This window comes from Phasianus colchicus, chromosome 17 (genome assembly GCF_987193195.1).
Source record: "Phasianus colchicus chromosome 17, bPhaCol1.hap1.1, whole genome shotgun sequence".
Classification (NCBI taxonomy): domain Eukaryota; kingdom Metazoa; phylum Chordata; class Aves; order Galliformes; family Phasianidae; genus Phasianus; species Phasianus colchicus.
This window is the reverse complement of record NC_143452.1, coordinates 14,061,376-14,082,233: the sequence shown is the minus strand read 5'-3', so window position 1 is coordinate 14,082,233 and position 20,858 is coordinate 14,061,376. Positions and strand designations below refer to the sequence as shown.

Below are 20,858 nucleotides of genomic sequence, written 5' to 3'. Positions count from 1 at the left end.
CAAAGCCACCAACAACCCAGCTTGAGAGGCAGCAAATTAGGACAGAACCCACATTTCTGAAAACCCTTTGTTGGCTTTATTGAAAAAGAGATAAGGATGAAAAAGGCAACGAGATGTTTGACAGATACAAAATCGTGAGAAACCACCTTATCACCTTATCATCTTCCACCTTGTCTTCTGCTCCTTCTTTTGTGGTATTTGTTGTTGCTGTTGTTGCAACAAACATGGGAGACATTGGGAAAACATAAAGGCATAAACACCAAGGAAATGGGACTGTGAGGGGAGGGCTGGGAAGAAGACACTCAGTAGAGGCCACAGAAGTCTCCCTCCCAGCATGCTTGCTCTGGTCCAGCAAAGCACTTAAGCAGGCACCTAGTACACATTTGACTTCATCGAGCTCTTCACAAGCTTGAAGAGTTAAGCAGTTTTGGCAATTTGCTACAGCAAGACCAGAGAAACTGAGAAACTGACTCTTGGTCAACAGCAAGGTTAGCTTGCCTTTGAAGAGCATCTTAGCCAAAGATTCATGCCGTGTGGCAGTTTCCACTCACTCAGGAAAACTCTAAGCCACCAGAGAAGGTTCCTTACATTCAAATTAACACGTAAAAAAGATAATATACTAAGAATATAATCATTGAGCTTTGTTCAACTCCTTTCAGTTCAAGGTAGAGCTTGAAGCAGACATGTTTACAGGTACGTGAAGAACTGGAACTACCTTGTTTCAGTGTAAGCCAATGACAGCTTAAAATAAAGTAGTGAATTCACTGTGCTGTTTCTTGATGTAGGAAACACTGTCCTGAGGATGAAGCATAACCCCAAGTGCCAGTGGCCAAGTACCACAAGTACAAGGTGAGCCACAAACAGCACCACGGCTCTGGACAAGATACTGCAAAGTCTGATATTTGGAGGAGTAAAGCACATCTGAACACTCCTTACATCATCAGGAAAACTTGAAAAAGTCTCTGGCTTTGCTTCCCTATTTAAAATTGGCATAACAACATTGCACCTCTACATCACATTTACCACTGAGATAAAACGTTGGGGCCCATTCCTGGCCCAGCTGCGTGCCCCACAAGTTGGGCCACGGCCGCATCCAGCTCTGCTCTCGCTTGCTGGCTCTCACTCTGGTCCAAACCAGGCTAAAGCTCAGCCACTTGCTTCACACATAGCTGCTGATGGCATCTTTTGGCTTCAAAGTTATTCCACTAACAATGATGGAAGAAACTTAACTTCTAAATCCTAAGCACTAGGTTAAGAGTTTAAAAGGACAGAAAAAGCATATTTCAGCATATGCTCCCCATATAAATACACAAAGCTTAATTACATCAGAGGAAGAAGCAAATAAGCTGTCCTTATTAGCAACTCAAATCTCACTACACTGGTGGCATTCGCCTACTGTCGGCACAGTAAAAAAAAAAAACGCTTTCCACAGGTTCTTAAATCAGAAACTGATTCAGGATCACCGTGAACAGAGCGCCCGACGCGAGGAGCGGAGCTCCCCCGCCGCACGCGGCGCTGCGCAGCGCTATGGCTCCCCCTAGCGGCCGAGGCGGCACTGCGCACAGCCGGAGCACCGCGGGGCCGCCCGGCGCGTCCTCTGCAGCGCTGCCGCGGGTGAGTCCCGGCGGGGGGGGACGCGACAAGGGCGGCTGGTCTGCACTGCCTACCCCCCCGAGCGGCTACCTCCAGCACAAGCCCCCAGGAGCAGCATCTATTTCGTGGCCATAGGAGTATTTATTATTGCTCACGCCTTTACTTCAAGAGGCACCAGATCGGAGTGCAAGCCAAGGTCAGCGAGCAGAGCTGCACACCCTGTCCTGCATTGCACGCAGGAGGAGGAATACACGCAGGAGGACGCAGGTTCACCGCCCACCTCCACGTCCGCAGCGTGAATAAGCCCGGGGCACGTGCTGGCAGAAATGGTCGGTCTCTACCACCACGCAGCTTTGAGATCGCACACATTTGACAGAACCATAGCAGGGAGAATCAATAGCATCTGAGTCTTAGTGTGCTATTTTTCCATGCTGCTCATACTTAGCATGGAATGCCAGTGCACAGAACACCAAAGTGTTCCTGAGTGCACCTCCCGCATAAGACAATGAACAGTGAACCACTTTTTTTTTTTTTTTTAAGCATCCCCCAACACTGTATCACAAGGACTATGGCTAGCACAGATCCCAGTGAAGCATGGCTCAGGTCAAAGCAGAACACACCAACCTGTGCCACTTGCAACACAAATCTGACAGTTTCAGAGTTTTCAAACCAGTACTTGCATTCTGAAGGCAGGGGAAGCACCAACCATGCACCAACCACACCCTCCTGAGCAGCACATGGGCATTCTCACAACAGCTCAGTAAAACAGAGCCATTCAAGAACCACAATGCAATGCAATAACCAAGCATTTTCCCAGTTCCCATTTAACACCTTCAGATACAGAGCAACTTCAAAAACATAGAATGCTGACACAGCATTAACCTCTCTGTCTTCACAGATGCCCTCTGAGCTATGACCAGCAAAGACCAGAGGACAGCATAAGTTTCTCACCCCCTTTTCTGTCCCCACACCCAGAACTCTGCATTTCATCGCAATACTGAAGTGAATGCACAACTGAGACTTTCCAGCAATCTTCGTTAGTGGAGACACTGTGCACCCAAAAAAGCCCAAATTGTGCAAACCTTTATCCATCTTTATCCAGATTTACAGAGGTCTGTTTTTCACAGTTCACCACTTGAGAATGAGGTAAAATTTCGGGCTGTGAAGTTCTTCATTAACGTGACAATGCTGCATGCAACCACGCGTGGATTTGATTTCCTCGGGATTACGGCACAAAAGGTCACTGCAGTACCGGCACCTCAGGCTCCTCAGCACCACTGGCACTGCCACTGACAACTCCACGCAGGTCTGTCTGAGGGCTAAATTAAAACTAAAGCTTCTCCTTGGCACAGCAGCAGCAGCAGCTGGATAAAGACAATTGCCTTTCACCACCAGTTTTCATGCTGTTAACTAAGCATGATCTGTAGGAAGATACTTCCGACAAATCAAAAATTCCACAGAGGATCAAAATCTAAACATAAATACAATTAAAGCCTTCTAATATTAATGCACACTTTTTATTATATTAAAATCAGGCAATGGTCTGATACAATAAAAAGGCTGCTTATGGAATACTGTTATGTTAAATCTTAATTACAGAGGATGTTAAATCCTTACAACTAATATTTTCCTCAAAAGAGTTAATGGAAACATCATTGTTCACTGACTTGATAGCTGCTGCTTTAAAATGTACTTTTATTTTCTTTTTTTCTTTTTTCTTTTTTTTTTTTACACAAACACTTGATCTTTTCATAAAATTTCAGACACACTAGGTCGGTTGCATGTAAGCTTGCATCCACATTGCAGTTAGTGGTCCAAAAGAGTAAAACAGAAAAAGCAGCGATTTGCCAGGATGCAAAGCCAATACCGGTCCTTAGTCTGCTGTATGCACCGCTTCCCCACATCTTCACCAAGGGGTTTTCTCTTCCAAGACTCAGAGAATGCTAATGGAATCTACGCTGACTCAATTCGTCTGTCAGACTTTTAGAAGGGCCAACCTGGGTGCTGCACTCAGTTAATCAACTGGGTTCCTGGGTCATTCCAAAGCGCCAACAATACAGCTACTGGAATTGGAGTGTGTGTTCTGAACCTATATGCAGATCTGGCAGCAGCAGATTTTAGCCATCCTGGTAAATTACTGCTCTTTTCACCATGTCAAAAACCTATCTAAGAACATCAGCTGCAGCCAACTTGGTGGTGTGGCAACAATGCCAGAGGAACAGGGAAAATCCACATTTGTGAGCAGAACAGATACTTTTGATTCCCAGGCTGGTGAAGACTAAATTTGTTGCAAAACCAAAACAATAAGCAGAAGGGAATATGTCAAGTTATTGCCCCAGTGCTTACCCCTGCCATCCAGGGGTGAGAAGAGACACAGAGAGGGGCAGAAAGAAAGCAGCATCCCCACTAAAAAGAGGGGAAGAGGGAAGAGATTAAAAGAACCCTGAATCCCTCATCCAATGCTCATGTTACTGGTGAGGGAGATCAGGAAGAGAAATACAATCTATGCCTTGGCCAGAAGAAAGCTTGCCCCAGATCACCAGGGCATTAAAAAAATATAAAACCAAAAATGACCACAGTCACATTCAGCCTTTACTAGAGATAGCACAAAGGGAGGGATGACGGAGGTTAGCACACATCCCCATTAGTAGTCCATTAAGCCCAGTGTCATACTGGAAGCAAAAACCTTTGTGTCTATTCTAATAAACAGCCCTGAGCTTCAACACTATTGCAAAAGACAGAAAAAGGAAATAACAAAACAACCCAGGCCAGACACACAGCAAGGTGATTGTGGGATGTATGCTTCACAGTTAAGTTAGATGTGCCACACTGGTCTTGACAGTAATCAATTTAAATCGACTTTTCCTGATACCAGAAGTTCAGCTATGTGGACAGTGGTTACACGACAGGATTATTTGTTATAGCACAACTTATATTTCAAATGAAAAAAATTAGTATCATTTACAGTATCTCAAGAAAAATCTTCTTTGAATGGGAACTTCCTTTCCAGTATTTTGAGGTCTACAAGATGCATCTAGAAAATTTACTACTGTGGAAAATGAAGACAGCTTAAATTGAATAAAGGGGCATGATTTTTTTTTTAATTAATTGCTGTAACATTGTCCTTCAGGTGGCTGAGGAAGTTTCATATTTTCTTTAGACATCATTAGACGCCGAAGCTCTTGCAGAACAACTTTGATACTAAAAGAATTCTGCCATTTTGCTAGGACTGATATGGCTCTGGGATCCACCTAGAACAGACAAAAACACCATTTCTGTCACAATCAGTAGTATCAATACAGATAACTCCCACACACACCCTCCAGCCAAAGATCTTTTAAGAAATCTGAGTGGAAGAAAACAAAGAATGCAAAAGCAAGCAAGTGGTGTTCCTGAAAGCATAATTAATCCATGCATATCTATTTGCAAGCTGCAAATGTACAGGAAAAGTACATTTTGATTCCAGTATTCTCTCAGCTTGTACAGTTCCCTTCTATTTCCCTCTTTCCTTCTACTCTAAGAAATGGTATGAGAAAACAAAAAATATTAAAGCAAATTGCAAACATAAAGCATTCATTTGAAGCTGCACAGGAAAGTCATGTAAAATAATAAAAAACAAAAACTTACCACTCCATTAGAACTATTTACTCCATTCATATTAATTTTTGTTACAAATCTTACAAATGGAGGTGCTTCTGGATACTTAGGCCCACATTCTATTTTAAGGCTGTATATTCTGTTTTCATAAATTGTCTGGGGGAAAAAAAGCAGGGAGGGGGAACAATTATATCAGGCAGTTCAACAATCACTTGCTTATAACAGTGGTTATTTCAGGGACCCGGACCACTAAACAGAAGGGTAGTCACTTGTATACTATGCTGGCTCCCTCTGTTTTGGGTTCATTTTACAATATTTGGAGCACCAAATGCTGCTCTTCTGAATATTAAATTCTACTATTTTTTTAAGCACGTATTGAATTTTCTCATAAAGAATGAAGCTGGCATTGCTTCCTGTTCACTATCTGAAATTATTTTTCTTATCATCATATTTTAGATATCTACTTTTCAACCAATCTTTATAAATCAGTTCTGTTTTTATCAATTCAATAATCAAAACATGAACTTGAAATCAAACTATGGCTTTAATGTAGAGAGCTATCTGAAGTTGGCCGGTTCTAAAGCTGCACTTAAATACTTTCTTTAGTCAATGGTCAACCCAATGCATGAGCTGTCTGAAAGATGAATGCTCCAAAATCTAGTATATTTCAAAGTACACAAGTTGTACCAAAAGTAATGCCTCCTATTTATTTTCACGGAATCTACAACAGATACATAAAGGACAGTGACATTATTTGACAGAGCAAATTCTCAGCTATAAAACACTGTTTCTCAACATGTTCCCACCATGATTCATGGAGATGAGCTGATCAAGGCACTCTTCATTTTGTTGTATGACAGCTGTGCAAGGCCATCTGGAACATGGCTTATCCTTCACGTTGCTGTTGACAATGCTGAAAGGCACCACCATGACTGTGCCAGCATCCACTGGTTGGTCTCCATATACATTCAGCAATCTTCGATGAATGTCAATGGGAGCCATTTTTTCCTCATGGGGAAATTCAGTTTCCTCCCTTTGCTCCATCAGCACTTCCATGTCAGACACCACTCTGTCAGACTGCCCCTCTGCTGCCAGCTGTCACACGGCAACAAAATGTAACGGGACGTTGGTGGGAAGGTTCAGCCCTGCTGCCACACCACCAACACCCGCCTCTGACATCACGGGCCAACATCACAAAATAGGAGGCATTACTTTCGGAGCAGCCCTGTACATCCTGATCCCAAACAGCATCAACATTGTCCCAGACACTGGGAGACAGTCACCTGGCTCAGCCTGGACTGCTCCAGTCTCCTGACAGAACCAAGTAAGCTCTGTGCACAGAGCAATTAACACACCAAAGTCTGCAGGTTTTTACGGTCCTTGCAGGTAACCGCATCACATTAAGACTAGGGAACTGGAAGTCTTCACCACGCTCAGGTCTAGAGCCTGTATAAAATAGGTGCAGACAAAGTCAAAGTTCTGACAGCACCACTGTTATTGAATAGTTTGTATAAGCAAGAGGAATGACTTGCATCATCTGCACCAAGCCTGGGAAGGAGCAGTATGCTTCCATGTATGGTAGCAGGGACACTCCAGAGCAGCAGCATGGATCCAGCTCAGCACAAGAGTTCTTTTTTCCCTACAGGATGCCCAGCGTCAGATTCCTCCACCTGCCACAAGCACAACTGTTTTCTACTCAGAAGAAAACAGGATTTTTTTATTTTTCTCCAAAGCCAGTATTTCTCACATCCTATTAAAAAAAATGGTAACTACAGGACTGAGTATGAACAGACCTAAAAGCAGAGGAACCTCCTCACAAATAAGAATGTCTGAAAGTTCCCAGAATCTCCATTACTGCAGCCTGTGGTTTTCAAACAATTACCTCAATTCAAGAATGGTAAAAAAATAATAATAATAATAATCTGTATTCATAAGTGTGTCAGAAAGACAAAAGAGGCACAGCTGAATAATTCTTTTGATAGTCCTCTAGCCTTGGATAGCAGTATGACGTGAGCTACAGAATTCTATCATTGCTGACAAGTCAATATATGCCTATTTGCATGTTTCAGTTTCTATTTGAATTTCTAAATTAGATTTCAAGGTTGTTCAAATTTTGCATAACATGTAGGCGTACAGTGAGCATTCCTCACAATCCTAAAGTAGTCTCATTAAAGCTCTCTAATGTTCTAAAATCAAATGTCATTCTGAGAATGACAATCTGAGAAACAATTAGGGCATATCATAAACAAATGAAATGATCATGTAAGGGCAGATGTTAGAAATGGCAAAAAGAGGAGAACACTTCTGGATGAGATTGAAAATACTGCATGTGTAAAGTGTTATGAATTCCTGTACATCATCATCTTGAGTCAGAAAAGGTAACTGACAAAATGGAAACACATCAGGCGGTAGCACGATTGAAGGATTGTAAAGGTTTCCATATTGATAGCACTGGCATTTTTGAGAAGTGATACTGAAGCCAGACACAGAGGACAACACAGATTACTGCAGGAAGGAGAATTACCTACCTGCACCTCATGGCAGGAACAACAAGGAAACCAAACAGAAATACACAGCAAAACTGGGGGCCACAGACACCTTCTGTTTTTAGAATACATGCATACATATAATGCATTATCAAACCCTAATATTTACTGCCACAGACCCTCAGCTGAGTAAGGTTTTGGGAGGGAACGAAGACAGAGAATACACATCATTGCTATCAAAAAGATTATGACTGCATTACAAGAAGCTACTTTGGGAGAGAACATTCAAAAAATAACTGAATTCATTAAAATTCAAGTTTCCTGAGTTAGCTGAAACTGTAAAGGAGCATGTCAGTATTTCTGCAATCAAAACAAGCCCGCAAACTCAAGAGGATGCAGCAGAAAGACCACCAGCAGTACTGACAGGACATCCACATTTTATCTAGGTTAGCTCCATGTGTAATCTCACTAGCTGAAGGATTTTAAACCTTACTGTATTCAAGAGCAGAGGATACTAGAATCCTGGAATCTCAAAAGTTAGGTCTTAATGAATCTGTAAAAACAAAGCAGACGTGACAGAACTAACCAGAGGTGGGTACTAAAAGTATTCCAGATCATAAGCAAAAAGACATAGAGATACATGAAACCTGTTTGTATACATAAGTTAATCTTTCAACATAGGTCACTCGCTGAAGAGTTTTGCCACTCATTTGTGTTTTGTTTGTTTTTTATTTCAGCGTTTAGATTATGAGAAGGAAAAGAAGAAGAAAAAAAGAAGTAACACTGGTATTTTAATATTTAAGTGGATGCTTACTCTTGGAGGCCCAATAATCATTCCTGTCCATCTTGTGAGTGTCATATCTTCATCGTCTTCAAGGCCCCAACTAACTGTTCCATCACCTACTCCTTTTTGACCTTCTTCAAGTTCTTCCAACAGACGAAAATTACGAGGAACTTTTACTCCTAAAAAACAATTAGAACAATATTTTAAATAAAAACTTTAAAATACCACCATTTCTCAACAGCGTACAGATAGCCCTGTATTTAGCGGAGTTTTCAAGTGATACCAAACATGCCGATAGTCTGACAGGCCAGATGTTAGGGCAGGCAGCAAAACGAAAGGAAACCTCTCCATCCACTCAGAGACACAAACAGTATTATGGAGCTCTATTAGCAGTTGTTTAAATGACCTATAGCATGAAAATGTACGAGATCGTACAAAATGAGCAGTCAAGTCCCTCATGGTGTCAAGTCTCTCACAGCTTTTAAAAATATCAATCTACAATCAACTAAAACACTTTCACAATGTTAACAGGTTAACCTGAAGTTCAGTGGGCTTTGTCAGCAGCTATGCTGTCCTTAGTACCTCTGACCCCTTATCACCACAGAATTTCAGAACTTCTGAGCTGCTAGCACACTATTCCTTAAAACATACACAGTAAAACAGAGAAACTTTCTTATCCCCACTACATTAATGAAAAACAATGGCACATTGAGACACTCGCGGTCACAATGCTGCATTTGTGGTGAAGGTCCTTGATCCCTTCATTGTTTGTTCTTCCTCGGGATGCTCATACCTCAGCCACCACAAGCAGATGCACACTCCAGGCCACTTTTTCTACCTCAGATACCCAGGCGGAGCACACGTCTTTCCAGTGGAAACAAAATTATTGCCAGGATACATTTGATGGATTTATTTTCACCTGACATACAAAAAGTTTGGGATTTGGATTATTTTTTCACCTCAATAATCCAAAATGAACTATGCACCAAAGCATAATAGTGGAAAATCCTAATGAATGCTCTTCAGCATCACTGATGCAACATGGTAGCAAAAGAATGAGCAACTCGCCTTGAAGCATCCAAAGTGGACCCAGCAGACCTCTCCTAAGACGTCACCTCATCCAGCATTCACAGCACGTTGCACACAGAGGACGTTAGAAAGAAACCAAGACAGAGCTCTGAGAACCATCTCCAGAGCTCCCTGAAAACATGGGCAGCCACTGGCAGAGGGCCTAAGGCTTTGTAAAATGTAGTGGCTTTTAAAGTCTGGTGGCTCTGGTGTTCTTAAAATCCCTTCAAAGTATATTAACGACCTACGCAAATTAAATGTCAAAGTCACTCTTGCTCCAGAATTATAGTTGCCACAATTTCATTCACTACACAAAAAGCAAATTACTGAAGGAATCAGTTTGTTGGCCAGTTTGGTACCAGATCTCCAATAATCAAGTTCCAGAATATCCTGGGTAAATGAGATTTAGCAACACAGTTATAGCGAGGACACAGAGAGGAGCCCAGAGCCAGCTGAGAGGTATCCATCAGTCCCACCAGAGCAGCACCAAATGCAGGCGGGGCTGCAAGGCACAGTGCAGTGCAGCTCCACGCTAGATCATGCTGTGACCGTAACTGCTGAGCAATACAAACCTTTGGCTGTGAAAGGAAATGAGTCAGTGCGGCTGTGAAGCCATCACCATGAGGCTGATCCCAAACCCTGAGCAGGAATAGGACCTCTTTAAGATGGCTGCCATCTCCCTAGCACAAAACTTCCAAATTATGATGCAGCCTGTGAGCCTTCAGCACGGAAAGGTCCAAGTGTGCTCCTCACAACTGGGCTAGGCAGATCAGGCATCCCATCGTAATTGGAATCCATGGGGACAGATGCCATCACCACCTGCACATGCTGCTGCTCTGCAGGACCTTCACTGAGCAAATCATGCCACCAAACCACATTTCTATGGGCAACACCACAGCGATGCCCACCAAATGTGATCTGAACCTCTCTCTGTCAGTGCTTGCTAATACCACCTCATATTCACCAGTAGTGTGAAGGAAACTCGCTGAAGCTGAGTGAGACCAAAATCACAACCGAAGAGGAATCAGTACCATGGTTACAGCACTGCATGCTTTAAGGAAAGCAGATGCAGGCCATACATCAAAAGAGAAAATCACAAATATTGCCTACCTGCCCCTTCTCTAAGCACCAAGTACTCTGCTCAGTGAAAGAGACAGGAATCCTGAATGAAAAAAATTAGGTGCTCGTGTAATTAAAAATTCCATCATCTGGCGAGGCCATAATCAGACCAATGGGCAACTTTACAGCTAAGCACAGCTAGGTCTGGCTTTGCAATGTTACAGGGAGAAAGAGCAGCTTGACCTCAGGGCTCCCCCAGGGCATGGCTGCTCAGATGCAGCCACGTCTGATTCCACCGGAACTACAGCCACCCAATGCAAACAGCATTTCTGAGGTCCCTGACAGGTACAAGGTTTGCAGAGCACCCACTGCTCGCATCTCATGTTGGCTCCTATTAGACAGAAAAGGTGAACAGAAATGGTTATTAGTTCCACAGCAACTGCTTTCCAGTAAGCACTGCAGGAACATTAGCTTATTTCCAAATGACCTGTCCTTATATATAAGGCAGAGGAACGGATCAGATGCAGGCTGCTGGTCAGCCCACGAGGACATACAAAGCTGAAGGCAATGGCCTGGGCCACACAGAGACAGCTGCTGCATCCTGCTGATTACAGTACCTGGGCAGGACTGTACTTGCTGGCTGTACGCAAACATACCATCGTGCTTTTGTCCGGCAGAATTCCTGGAAAGCGATCTGAATTGTTCCATGCAACCACACTGTTTGTCAGGCAGAGCAGGCTGTGCCAGGGGATGCCCCGATCCACCCCATCACCTCCCACAATGCTCACAGCACAGCAGTGGAGATCTCCCAGGCAGTTCCCAAACCAACCTGTTTTTCTGAAAGCCCTTTGTGTAACACACACACAAAAAAGTCACAGGTAATTAAAAATTAATAAATAATACTTCCAGCTATGCATTTTTATAGAGCCTTCACTGTGGCTCAAGTAGACTCCCACACAGGGGGAGCATTTATGGCATAAACACACAATTCTACCCAGATAATGGCTCCACTTGCAGCTTGCCTGATCTTGCAAAAATGTTCCCAGAAACATAACTGAAGAAGCATTCCAGAGCAAAAGCAGGTATTTACTTCCATTCAAAAGAACAAACCTATGAAAGCTGAGCCACAACTCTGCACCAGTAAAATAAACTCTCAAACCACACAGGTTTGTACAGTCTCTAAGAAGTTAATTTTTAGTAAATTTGCATACAGGAAGCCTCAAAATCCAGACATTAATTCATTAACTAGTTCATGAAATATTTTTACAGGAAATTTGAGAATAACACTGAATCACAGATGAAGTTTTGCAGAAAGTCAAGACATGAATTTTACTGAACTTAAAGTTGCAGTTAAGGAGCTGCTAGGTTTTAGGTGACATCTCTCCAGCCTTCAAATAGAATTAGGAGCTTTTGCTTCCAAAACTTCCAGTGCTGCTGCACGGATGGGCACCAATGAGTGTTTGGCACCAAGGCTGTTTGCTGGACCGCGAGCCACAGGCTGGGTCAGCTCAGTCACACTGGGACCAGGAGCCCGTGGCTACCAGAACCCACTGCAGTTCTGCACCAAAGAAACAGAATTATTTCTGGAAGACAGTTAAATGCAACTTGGGTTTCTAATGCCCTTAAAGCACTCTGAGATTCACCTTCAGCACCACTCCTCCCTGCACCACTTCGGATGCAGAGATACAGAAATTCATGCATCTTACAATTATTCTTAAAGTGTTCTTACCAGTCTGAGGTTTTCTCAACTTTACATTCTTGTGAAGTACACAGTATGTCTTTAACAAGTTAAAAATAACATCTGCTGACAGACTCTGCTTTTTAATATTTTAATTTTCCCAGCTATAGACAGGAAGCAATCCTGAATTCAGAGACTGTATCACAGTGCAAACAGCGCAGTGAGAGCAGTGAAATGAAGTGGGCAATGCTTCTGAGAGTGGGTGCTCCTCCTGAATACTCCTCCTCGGCCTCACAAAAATGTCAATGAATCTCTCTTTCCTTTCTACAATGAAATCTTGAGGATTAAAGCACAAATATTTCATAGAAAACAGCTTAACAAAGCACACTGAAAATGCTCTTCACTGGCGCTGTGGTTTAACCCAGCAGACAGCTAAGCACCAGACAGTTTTATACTCACCTCTTCCCAACCCAGTGGGAAGGGGAATAAAATTAGGACAAAATGCAGTAGAACTTGTGGGTTGAGATACAACTATTTACTAAGAAAAAGACAGTATTTAGGACAAATACATAGATTTGTACATAACAGGTGATGCTCAAGCAATTGCTCACCACTCCTCCACTGATGCCCAGCTAGCCCCCCAGGCAGCAGAAGAGAGGGCGATGAACTCCCACCCCCTTCTAAACTCCTTCTGCTTGATGTTGTATGATGTGGAATATCCCTTTGGCAGGTATAAGTCAGCTGTCCTAATTCTGTTCCCTCCCAGCTCCTTGGGGTCTTGGCTCTGTACAGCACTGCTTAGCAGCAACTATCAACACTATTATGCTATCAACATTCTTCTTCTCCTAGAACCAAAACATGGCATCACAGCCGACATTCTGAAGGGAACAATTCTGTCCCAGCTGAAACTAAGACAGCTTGCCAGGGACTCTTAAAAGAATTGCTGCAGGTTTCTTTACACACTCATGGATAATAGGAAACCCCAAGTTCTACCCTTTCAAGGCAATTTTAATTTTCTGTACCAGTTCCTCACCTACACTATTTCAAGGGTGAAATCCATTAACTTTAACTGCCTTTATTGCTCACATACATTAAAATTCTTACTGCTGTTTACTTTTGTGCATTTGCTATTCAGTCTTTAATACACTTCTTCCAATGTAATCCTCACCTTTCTGCAGACTGCAGCTATCCGGAAATTTGACAGCTTATCCATACAGTACTACAAGTGTAAAAAATAAATAAATCGTTCCTTGTCAAAAAGGTATATAGTTTTTGAAGTGATGTAATATTTAAAACAACAGAAGACTTTCAGCAATTGTCACAGAAACTTTTAGGATGCAGGAACCTTTGATTTCCTGAATCTTCTTTACAGACATTTCCTCCTTCACACTGCAGACAGGTACTGAAAAAGCTTGCGAATTCAGAATAACTTCTTGAGCACCTGAAATAATTCAGTGTATTCAGTTGTGCAGAAGCTAGAGCCTGACTCTGTCCTTCACTGCTGGAAGCACATTACTTAAAGAGAGGGCTTGGCAGAGGGCTGAAACCCAACATCCTGCCAGCAGCAGGAGGGTGGGACACATTCCATCATTTGTATCAGAGCTGAAAAGCAAAAGGTTACCACCTCGGTTATTGCTCTAGAGAAGTCATCCTGAAGTCATTCCACAGCTGGGAACACTGTCCGAGCACCCTGCCCTGCTGAAGGCACACTTGACACCTCAGCACAATTCATTGGACTCATCAGCTACGTGGTTAACGAATTATTATATTTTAATATCCTAATGAATTATTTTAAGTTTTCAGCCAGAATGTCATTCTTCCAATACATTATATAACCATACCATTACATACAAAAAGATTCAGCTGTCTTATTGTCAGATTCCTGAAATATTTACCTTTATTTCCCACTCTATCCTTGCATGACACAAAAGCTGCCCCCAACTTCTTCAGCAACTGCTACTTCAAGTACTCTTATATTCCACCTTATTTAAGAATGCACAATGCACCTTTCCAGTTTCTTCTTCATTTCTTTCTCCTTCCCACAGGTATTTTACTGACAAAGTTACAATGCACTGGCAATATTTATTGGGATAACGCTGAGCGTTGTGTGCAGTACATATGCAACGGCTCCCATACCCTTCTGTAAACAGTTTCTTCTGCTATCTAATGGCTGTTCTTCTTTTCACCAGCATATCTGAGCTTGCAGGGATTTTATGGGTCCCCCAACAATTACAAAGAAAAGTTTTTCATACACCATACTAAAACCAGTCTGCCCTTTTCTGTCTCAGCAATATTAACCACACAGATTGCCACCATCACACCCATTCACTGAGTGATTTGTCCTATCCTGCTGAGGTTCTCCACATTCCTCTGACCTTAGTAACTTATATCTGGGCAAATCGTGTTACCACTCTGTTCCTGTGGGCTGTTGGCAAACACAGTGTCTACCACAGCCCTGCATCATACCTATATGAGAACGGTGAGTTAAATGAGGTCATTACACTTTTTCGCATGATAGAAATTGGAAAAACAGGATCTCATAGGCCAACATGGCCAGGTTCTGACCCCTTATAATAACTGTCTTTCCACTAGGGCATGGCTACACTGGAGCAGGAGCAAGCTGTGACAGAACACTCAGAGATACCCACCTGCACAGCTCTAGGGGCTTGGCTGCACCGTGCCCACTCCCTGAGTCAGTGGAGCCAACCTGTGCAGCATGCAGCCTGAGAGCCAGGCAAGCACTTACTGCTTGGGTGCTGTGGTTTACTGTGAAACCTTATTAGGATGACTAAAGCCAACTCTTTATTCATATATTAACTGTGAGGAAAAGAGAAAAGAGAAAAATTATCATCTGCAATGCAGAACTCGTATAAACAATACTGGTGAGCCTAACTTCTTCGCATTTTTTCCCCCTTTTAATTATTCTTACTGGCTTGTTGAATAAAAAGACAAGGTTTACTTGTATAATTCCCAGGATCAGCCCTAACTTTTTTTCTTTAAATCTGTAGTGCTGTAATCTATCATTCCTTCCTCTGGGCCAGTAGCTGCTTTCAAAGAATGACTGAATACTTTTCATTCACAACCTCTTCTTAAGCTCTTTCACTGAACTATAAACTTATGATATCAAACACCTCAAGTATTTTGTAAGTAAATATGAATGCATTTAGATGCCATGAAACAAGTGTTAGCAAAACCTGTTCTACAAATGAGTGAAGACATTGTGATGCCTGCATGCAGCCCCACAGTGAATCAGGCACACTGCAGAACAAGGAGGTGCCACTTCCTGGCTGTGTTACCAATGCCCTCAGCATATTGGTGAGGAGGAACCATGACCTGCATTGTAGAGCCACTACTGCTGTCAGGAACTGGACACTACGTTGCTCTCTTTTTCAGAAAGGACGATCTCCAGCTATACTTTACTGTTAGACCCAGACAAAGCAGGTTGGTGGCAGGTATAGCAGTCTGGGATTCACAACTCGACAAAGCTCCCAGACCCACATCAGTGCAAGCCATGGATCTGTATGCAAAAGTTCCTCAGTCCCAACTATGGGGCTTACTGCAGAAGTTCACTGTTTCAGCAACACATTTTTTTGACACATACTGTTTTGCACTATTTCCTCTTGCCAGCAGCACTTCAACAAACAGGACCTCAAGAGCAGCTATGCGCAGTGCTTGTCTGATGTTCATGTTTTAGAAGCGAGGAGCTGAGCACCTGCTTGCCATCTCTCTGGCTCTGTCCTGCTTCCAACACTGAAGGCCAGGGAAAGTTCAGGAGGATGTGAGGTAACACAACAATCCAAAGGCACAGTGCAGCTGATGGACAGTGGCTACTGACATACAGCTCATCCCAGAAGCATGAAAGAACTGTGCAGACCTGGCTCCAGTCTCAGTCGCTAGAGTTTGGATCTCCATCTCCCCTCCCCCATGACCACCCAGACAATAACTCATGAAGCTGCACTGGCTTAAAAGCAACAATCACTGGCCTTGCTTTTCCAGATGCATACAAAATGGAAAGTCAGCAGACTGATAGGATTACAGGAGCGGAGAAGTGAGATAACGTGGTAGTGGAAATGTGCACCGTCCATGGGCTTTAATCAGGTGCTCCACACCTCACAGTCACCTGCTTCCAAGCACAGAACCTTTTTATGAACTTGGTCACTAGGAATTAACCGCACTGTGACATGTATTCTTGAAGGCTGGAAAGCCACCAGCAGAAACCTATCTGCAAGGAAAGTACCTCTAGATATTTCTGCTGTACCTCACCGTGCAGCCCTCGGACGTTCCCACATTTATCATCAGAGGATGCAATCTGAGCATGGTGCTGCTAGGGCACGCTGGGCACAGTTTACGAGAGCAGGTGGGTGAGATTGGCAAACAGGAATGAAAACGCGTTATTCGGTCTGCAGAGGTTGCCCAGAAAGGGTCAGCAAGAAAAGATGCATCGAGGTCCGGTTACCGCCATTTAGTTCAATGCATAAATGATAACCGTGGGCCGTTTAACCATTCATAGCAGGTGCAGAACGAGGCAGGAAATCAGCATTCAACTTCCTGAGCCCTTTGGAAGCGGCACCCTCGGGCCTCGGCCCCCCGACAGCTGCCGCCCGCCCCGAGAGCGCCGCGTCCCCCCGCCTCCCGGAGCCGGGACTCACGGCGGGCTGGGGGCGGCCGGGAGCGGCCCGGGCTCGGCGGGGCCTCCGCGCGGGGCGTTCCGCGGCTCCCTCCACCGAGTCACGCCCGGCCGCAACCCTCGGCCCCGGCCACCCAGCCGGGCCTCCGCCGCGAGGCCTCGCAGCCCCGGCGAGGCTGCGGCGAAGGGGAAGGAGACGAGCCCGGCCCTGCCGCCCCGTGGCCGGGCACCGCGCCCCTCGGCCCGGCCCCCGCTGCCGCCCCCTTCCTTCCTTCCTCTTCGCCGCAGCCCTCGCCTCTCCGTCGGCCGCCTTCCGGCTCGGCCCCGCCGCCTGCTGCCCCGCGGCGAGGGGCGGCGCCCCCCGGCCCGACCCGGCCCCGCCGCCCGCTCACCCGCACCCGTGGTGGCCGCCATCTTGCGCCGCTGCCGCCGGAGCCCCGCCCCTGCCGCCGCGTCAACGCAACGCGGGAAGTGAGGCCTCGCGGTGCGGGCGGGCGCGCTAAAGGCGAGGCGGCGGCGAGGTCCGTGGTGCACGCGGGAAGCCTCGTCGCGCGGGCGGGCGCCGGCGAGCTGAGCCGCGTTGCCCGCTGTTTGTGCCCCCCGCAGGTCGGCGGCCGGGTTGTCTCGGGGGAAAGCAGAGCCCAGCTTCTGCAGAGGCGCCTGAAGTACGGGCACGCTTTCAAGCATTTAACATCCTATAGGACTCCAATGGAATTAATAATTGCCAAACCACATTCATTATGGCTAGAACACAGGCAGCATTTAGCTCCTAATGCTCTTAAATTATCCACAGTCACTTGGTAATAATTTGGTGTTGCTTATGTAATTTCTTCCCAAACGTCTTCCCATTCCATTTTCAGCTAAGGAAAATACCAGTGCTGTAACGCAGCCATTTCACTTGCTGCCATTCCCTTGCCGTGAAACACTGACAGCAGCCCGTGCTGCACGAGCGGACGGCGCCGTGCGCTACTGACCACAGCGGAAGCGAGCGGGCAGCAGCGCTCGGTGCTCGAGCACGTGACCCAGACCCTCTCTTCTGCAGCAGGGACCGTGCGGCACAGACGGCTGTCCGCGCTGTGCTGCTGAAGGTGGGGACTGTCCAGATACAGCATCTGGAAAAGCCGTGGCCAGATGAGACGCAACAGCAGAAGGACCTACAGTGCTGTGTAGGTCCTTGGTTCTCTATATTCAGTACAGTAAGAAAAAGGAAACAAACAACAACAAAAACCTGAAAGGAAATGAATTAATGAATTCTGCTTTGTTTTACAGTACATATTCCCAAAATCTTGTCCTGAGACATCGCATAGAAATTTCACAGAAATTATTACAAAGTAAAAGATTTAAAGGATCATTACTGTCATTCAAACCCTTATTCTGTTATATCAACTCCAAAGAGCACAGCTTTTAGCTGCAAACGGCCACGGTACTGTTTCTACCAGTTATTCATTGACGCTGCTTTAAAAATAGCAACACTAGTCTTGCTGGTTAGACTACAGTTTAATCCCAAGGCTTTATTTCAGACCGGCTGAGAGCAGCAGAGGAAGCAAACAGGGCAGAAGCTAGGTGGCACGATTGCTCAGCAAACCTGACCAGGAGCTAGGGGTGCAGATGCCAGGTGCTCCCGTTGGAACTGCTGCAGTTCTGGGGCAAGGTGGGTGCTCAGTGCAACCCCACTGCAGCAGTCCCGTCCCCTCTGTGCCAGGTGTGGGAGGGGACAACAGGTAGGGCACCTCGTGACAGCCCAAACCTCCTACTTTGGACCTGCTCCATGCAGGGATCGAGGCAGCGTTTTGCCAGGCTGCTGCTGCTGGAGGCTGTTCTGCACCTCCTGCTGTTGTTCTGGGAACTATAGGACACCATGCAGCAACGTTCCTTGCTTTCGCAGAGTGCAACGCTTCCCCTTGTAGACAAGGCCCCAAACAGCTGTGCTTATAGGGCTGCTGTGCAGCACTAGAGATGCAAAAATGAGGAATCTGCCCCCACTTGGTCCTTGCAGTGCCATGAGCAGCATGGTGAGACAGCCACAAAGCCAGGGAAGCCACCGGCCTGGCAACATGCTGTCCTGGAGCCCCAGGGAGCAGAGGGCCATCTGCGTCGTTTTGAGAAGTGACAGAGTGAAACCAAGCAGCCTCTGCAAGTGTCAGTCACACTGAAGCACAGGCCCTCAGAGGGGCTGGTTCTGTTTTAGCTCTAATCTGTTCCTAATCAACTTAAGGCAAATTCATCTTAAGCCAGATTTACATCTGTTGAGAAGGATCCGCGTAGCTTTTTGCTCCAGAATCGCCACGTGGATTTGACAGAGGCACCTACTGCTTTAAAAAGGTGAAGGAGCTCCTGGAATCCAGCAGAAAGACCAGAACCAAGCCAGCATTCATTAACACTCTGCTAACGACACTGCTTTACTCAACTCCAGTGAACTGAGCAGAAGGGAGGGGAGTAGGACAGGAGAGAGAGAAAACCAAAGACTAGAAAGCTGTTAGAATATGAATTGCGGGAGCTTCAGGACAGAAGGAGACATGAATTTAGATTTCTGTCAAGATATGAGAGGTAACTATTACTGCTCTTTGTACTCACAGCTTTGTACTCTACACTCCTAGAACTGTAGGAACTTGCACACTGGGAGGGGAGAAGAGGGAGAAGTGTTCTTTGTTCTGGACACAGGATTGTTTGCATCCCCACCACAGCAGTATTCATCACGTTTTAGTTCAACTTCTGTCACACCTGTTACACCAAAGAAATTTAAAGTAAGTTTTAGCCACAACTTGTGAATATTACTGGATCTAACTTAACTGATTCAAAGTAACGAATGTCACATCAGCTTGCCTAGTAGGGGAACCTACCATTCTTCCCACAAAAATTTATAATCACGTATCAGTCTGTGATATACAACAGTCAGTACCTGGAAATTAGAACCAGCTTTATCATTGTGTTTTCTAGGAACTACTCTGACCCAACAGATATGGCACAGAATCAAGCTTCATAAATACCTGGATTGAAGAGAAGCAGCATTAATTAACAAAGAGCTTGACATCCTGTAACAACCTCCCCTAATCAGGCTGGCAGACTCTGGCTGCTGCCCCCAGCACTGTGTGTTCCTATGCACGGCCTTCTTCACCAAGGCTGATGTTGGAAACCTTGGGTGAGAGCTGCTCTTTTCAGCAAGAGCAACACAAAATCAGTTATTTTCCTCAACAGCAGTATAAAAGGAATACTCCTCCCTTTTCCTCAGTTTCAACTAAATGCTTACCAAACTGTTCTTTATCACCAAAGCTACATGGACACCCCAGCACTGACTGTAACAATCGGAGAAGACAATTTCACATAATAGTAAAAATGTTGTCCTTAAGGGTCTGAATCATTTAAGTATATTAAACACTTGGTACCTATAGTACCAACTGTGACTTTATTTGTAGAAGCCTGCTCAGACTTCAGCATTCATCAGTTCTCACTGAAGGAGAGTTGCCAAGTCCCAACCCTTCAATGTGTCGTCCATCATTGAAAATTGGTACTTAAAAGCTTACACACACAGCAGGATCAAGGTCAGTCTGAACCTATGACTTAAAAGCCCCTTACCAAGCACTTCAGGAAAGTACAGTATAAACTCAATACAGTTTACAACTAGTGAAAAAAACCTTCGGTTTGATCTTCAGTAAGATCTCATTTAGAAGAGAATTAAACAAGAAGCAAATCACATTCACTCAATTCCGTGCCTGTTGGATGTAAACACTTAATATTGTCCTAAGGAATTTTTTTCCTCCAATCTTATCCTTAGCATCCAATGCCATTGCAGCTAATTGCACTTCTGGAAAGGTGCTGAAGTCTGGCGTAATGAGGTGTTGATCTCCTAACAAAGCTGAAGAACAAGTGACCACTTCAACCTAAACAAGACTTTACAGGCTGCAAAATACTCAGGTGCTTGGAACTGCATTTTGCAACCAAGTGATCAAGTCTGGACTAAACGCTGAG

At 44.8% G+C, this 20,858-nt stretch overlaps 1 protein-coding gene across 6 annotated transcripts; it reads right to left on the bottom strand.

Annotated features, from left to right (window-relative positions):
- Positions 1–3,088: 3,088 nt before the first annotated feature.
- On the bottom strand, positions 3,089–19,603 carry UBE2V1 (ubiquitin conjugating enzyme E2 V1). 6 transcript variants are annotated; one of them, XM_090151898.1, is made up of 4 exons: positions 19,467–19,603; positions 8,491–8,639; positions 5,221–5,346; positions 3,089–4,844 (listed from the first exon to the last, which is right to left on the bottom strand). In XM_090151898.1, exons 2-4 carry the CDS (start codon positions 8,533–8,535, stop codon positions 4,698–4,700), a joined length of 318 nt encoding a protein of 105 aa, XP_090008024.1. In that variant the 5' UTR covers positions 8,536–8,639; positions 19,467–19,603; the 3' UTR covers positions 3,089–4,697. The 6 variants fall into 6 exon arrangements, with proteins under 6 accessions (XP_090008024.1, XP_031470224.1, XP_031470149.1 ...); XM_031614364.2 differs by lacking the exon at positions 19,467–19,603 and adding an exon at positions 17,291–17,374; XM_031614289.2 differs by lacking the exon at positions 19,467–19,603 and adding an exon at positions 17,285–17,371.
- Positions 19,604–20,858: the final 1,255 nt, after the last annotated feature.

Coding starts and splice junctions, on each gene's coding strand:
- UBE2V1 (XM_031614585.2), bottom strand. CDS start 15,075: ATGAATAAAGAGTTGGCTTTAGTCATCCTAATAAGGTTTCACAGTAAA. Junction 5,347..8,490: donor TGATTATTGGGCCTCCAAGA/GTAAGCATCCAC, acceptor TTTTTCCCCCAG/ACAATTTATGAAAACAGAAT. Junction 4,845..5,220: donor TAAATAGTTCTAATGGAGTG/GTAAGTTTTTGT, acceptor TGTCTGTTCTAG/GTGGATCCCAGAGCCATATC.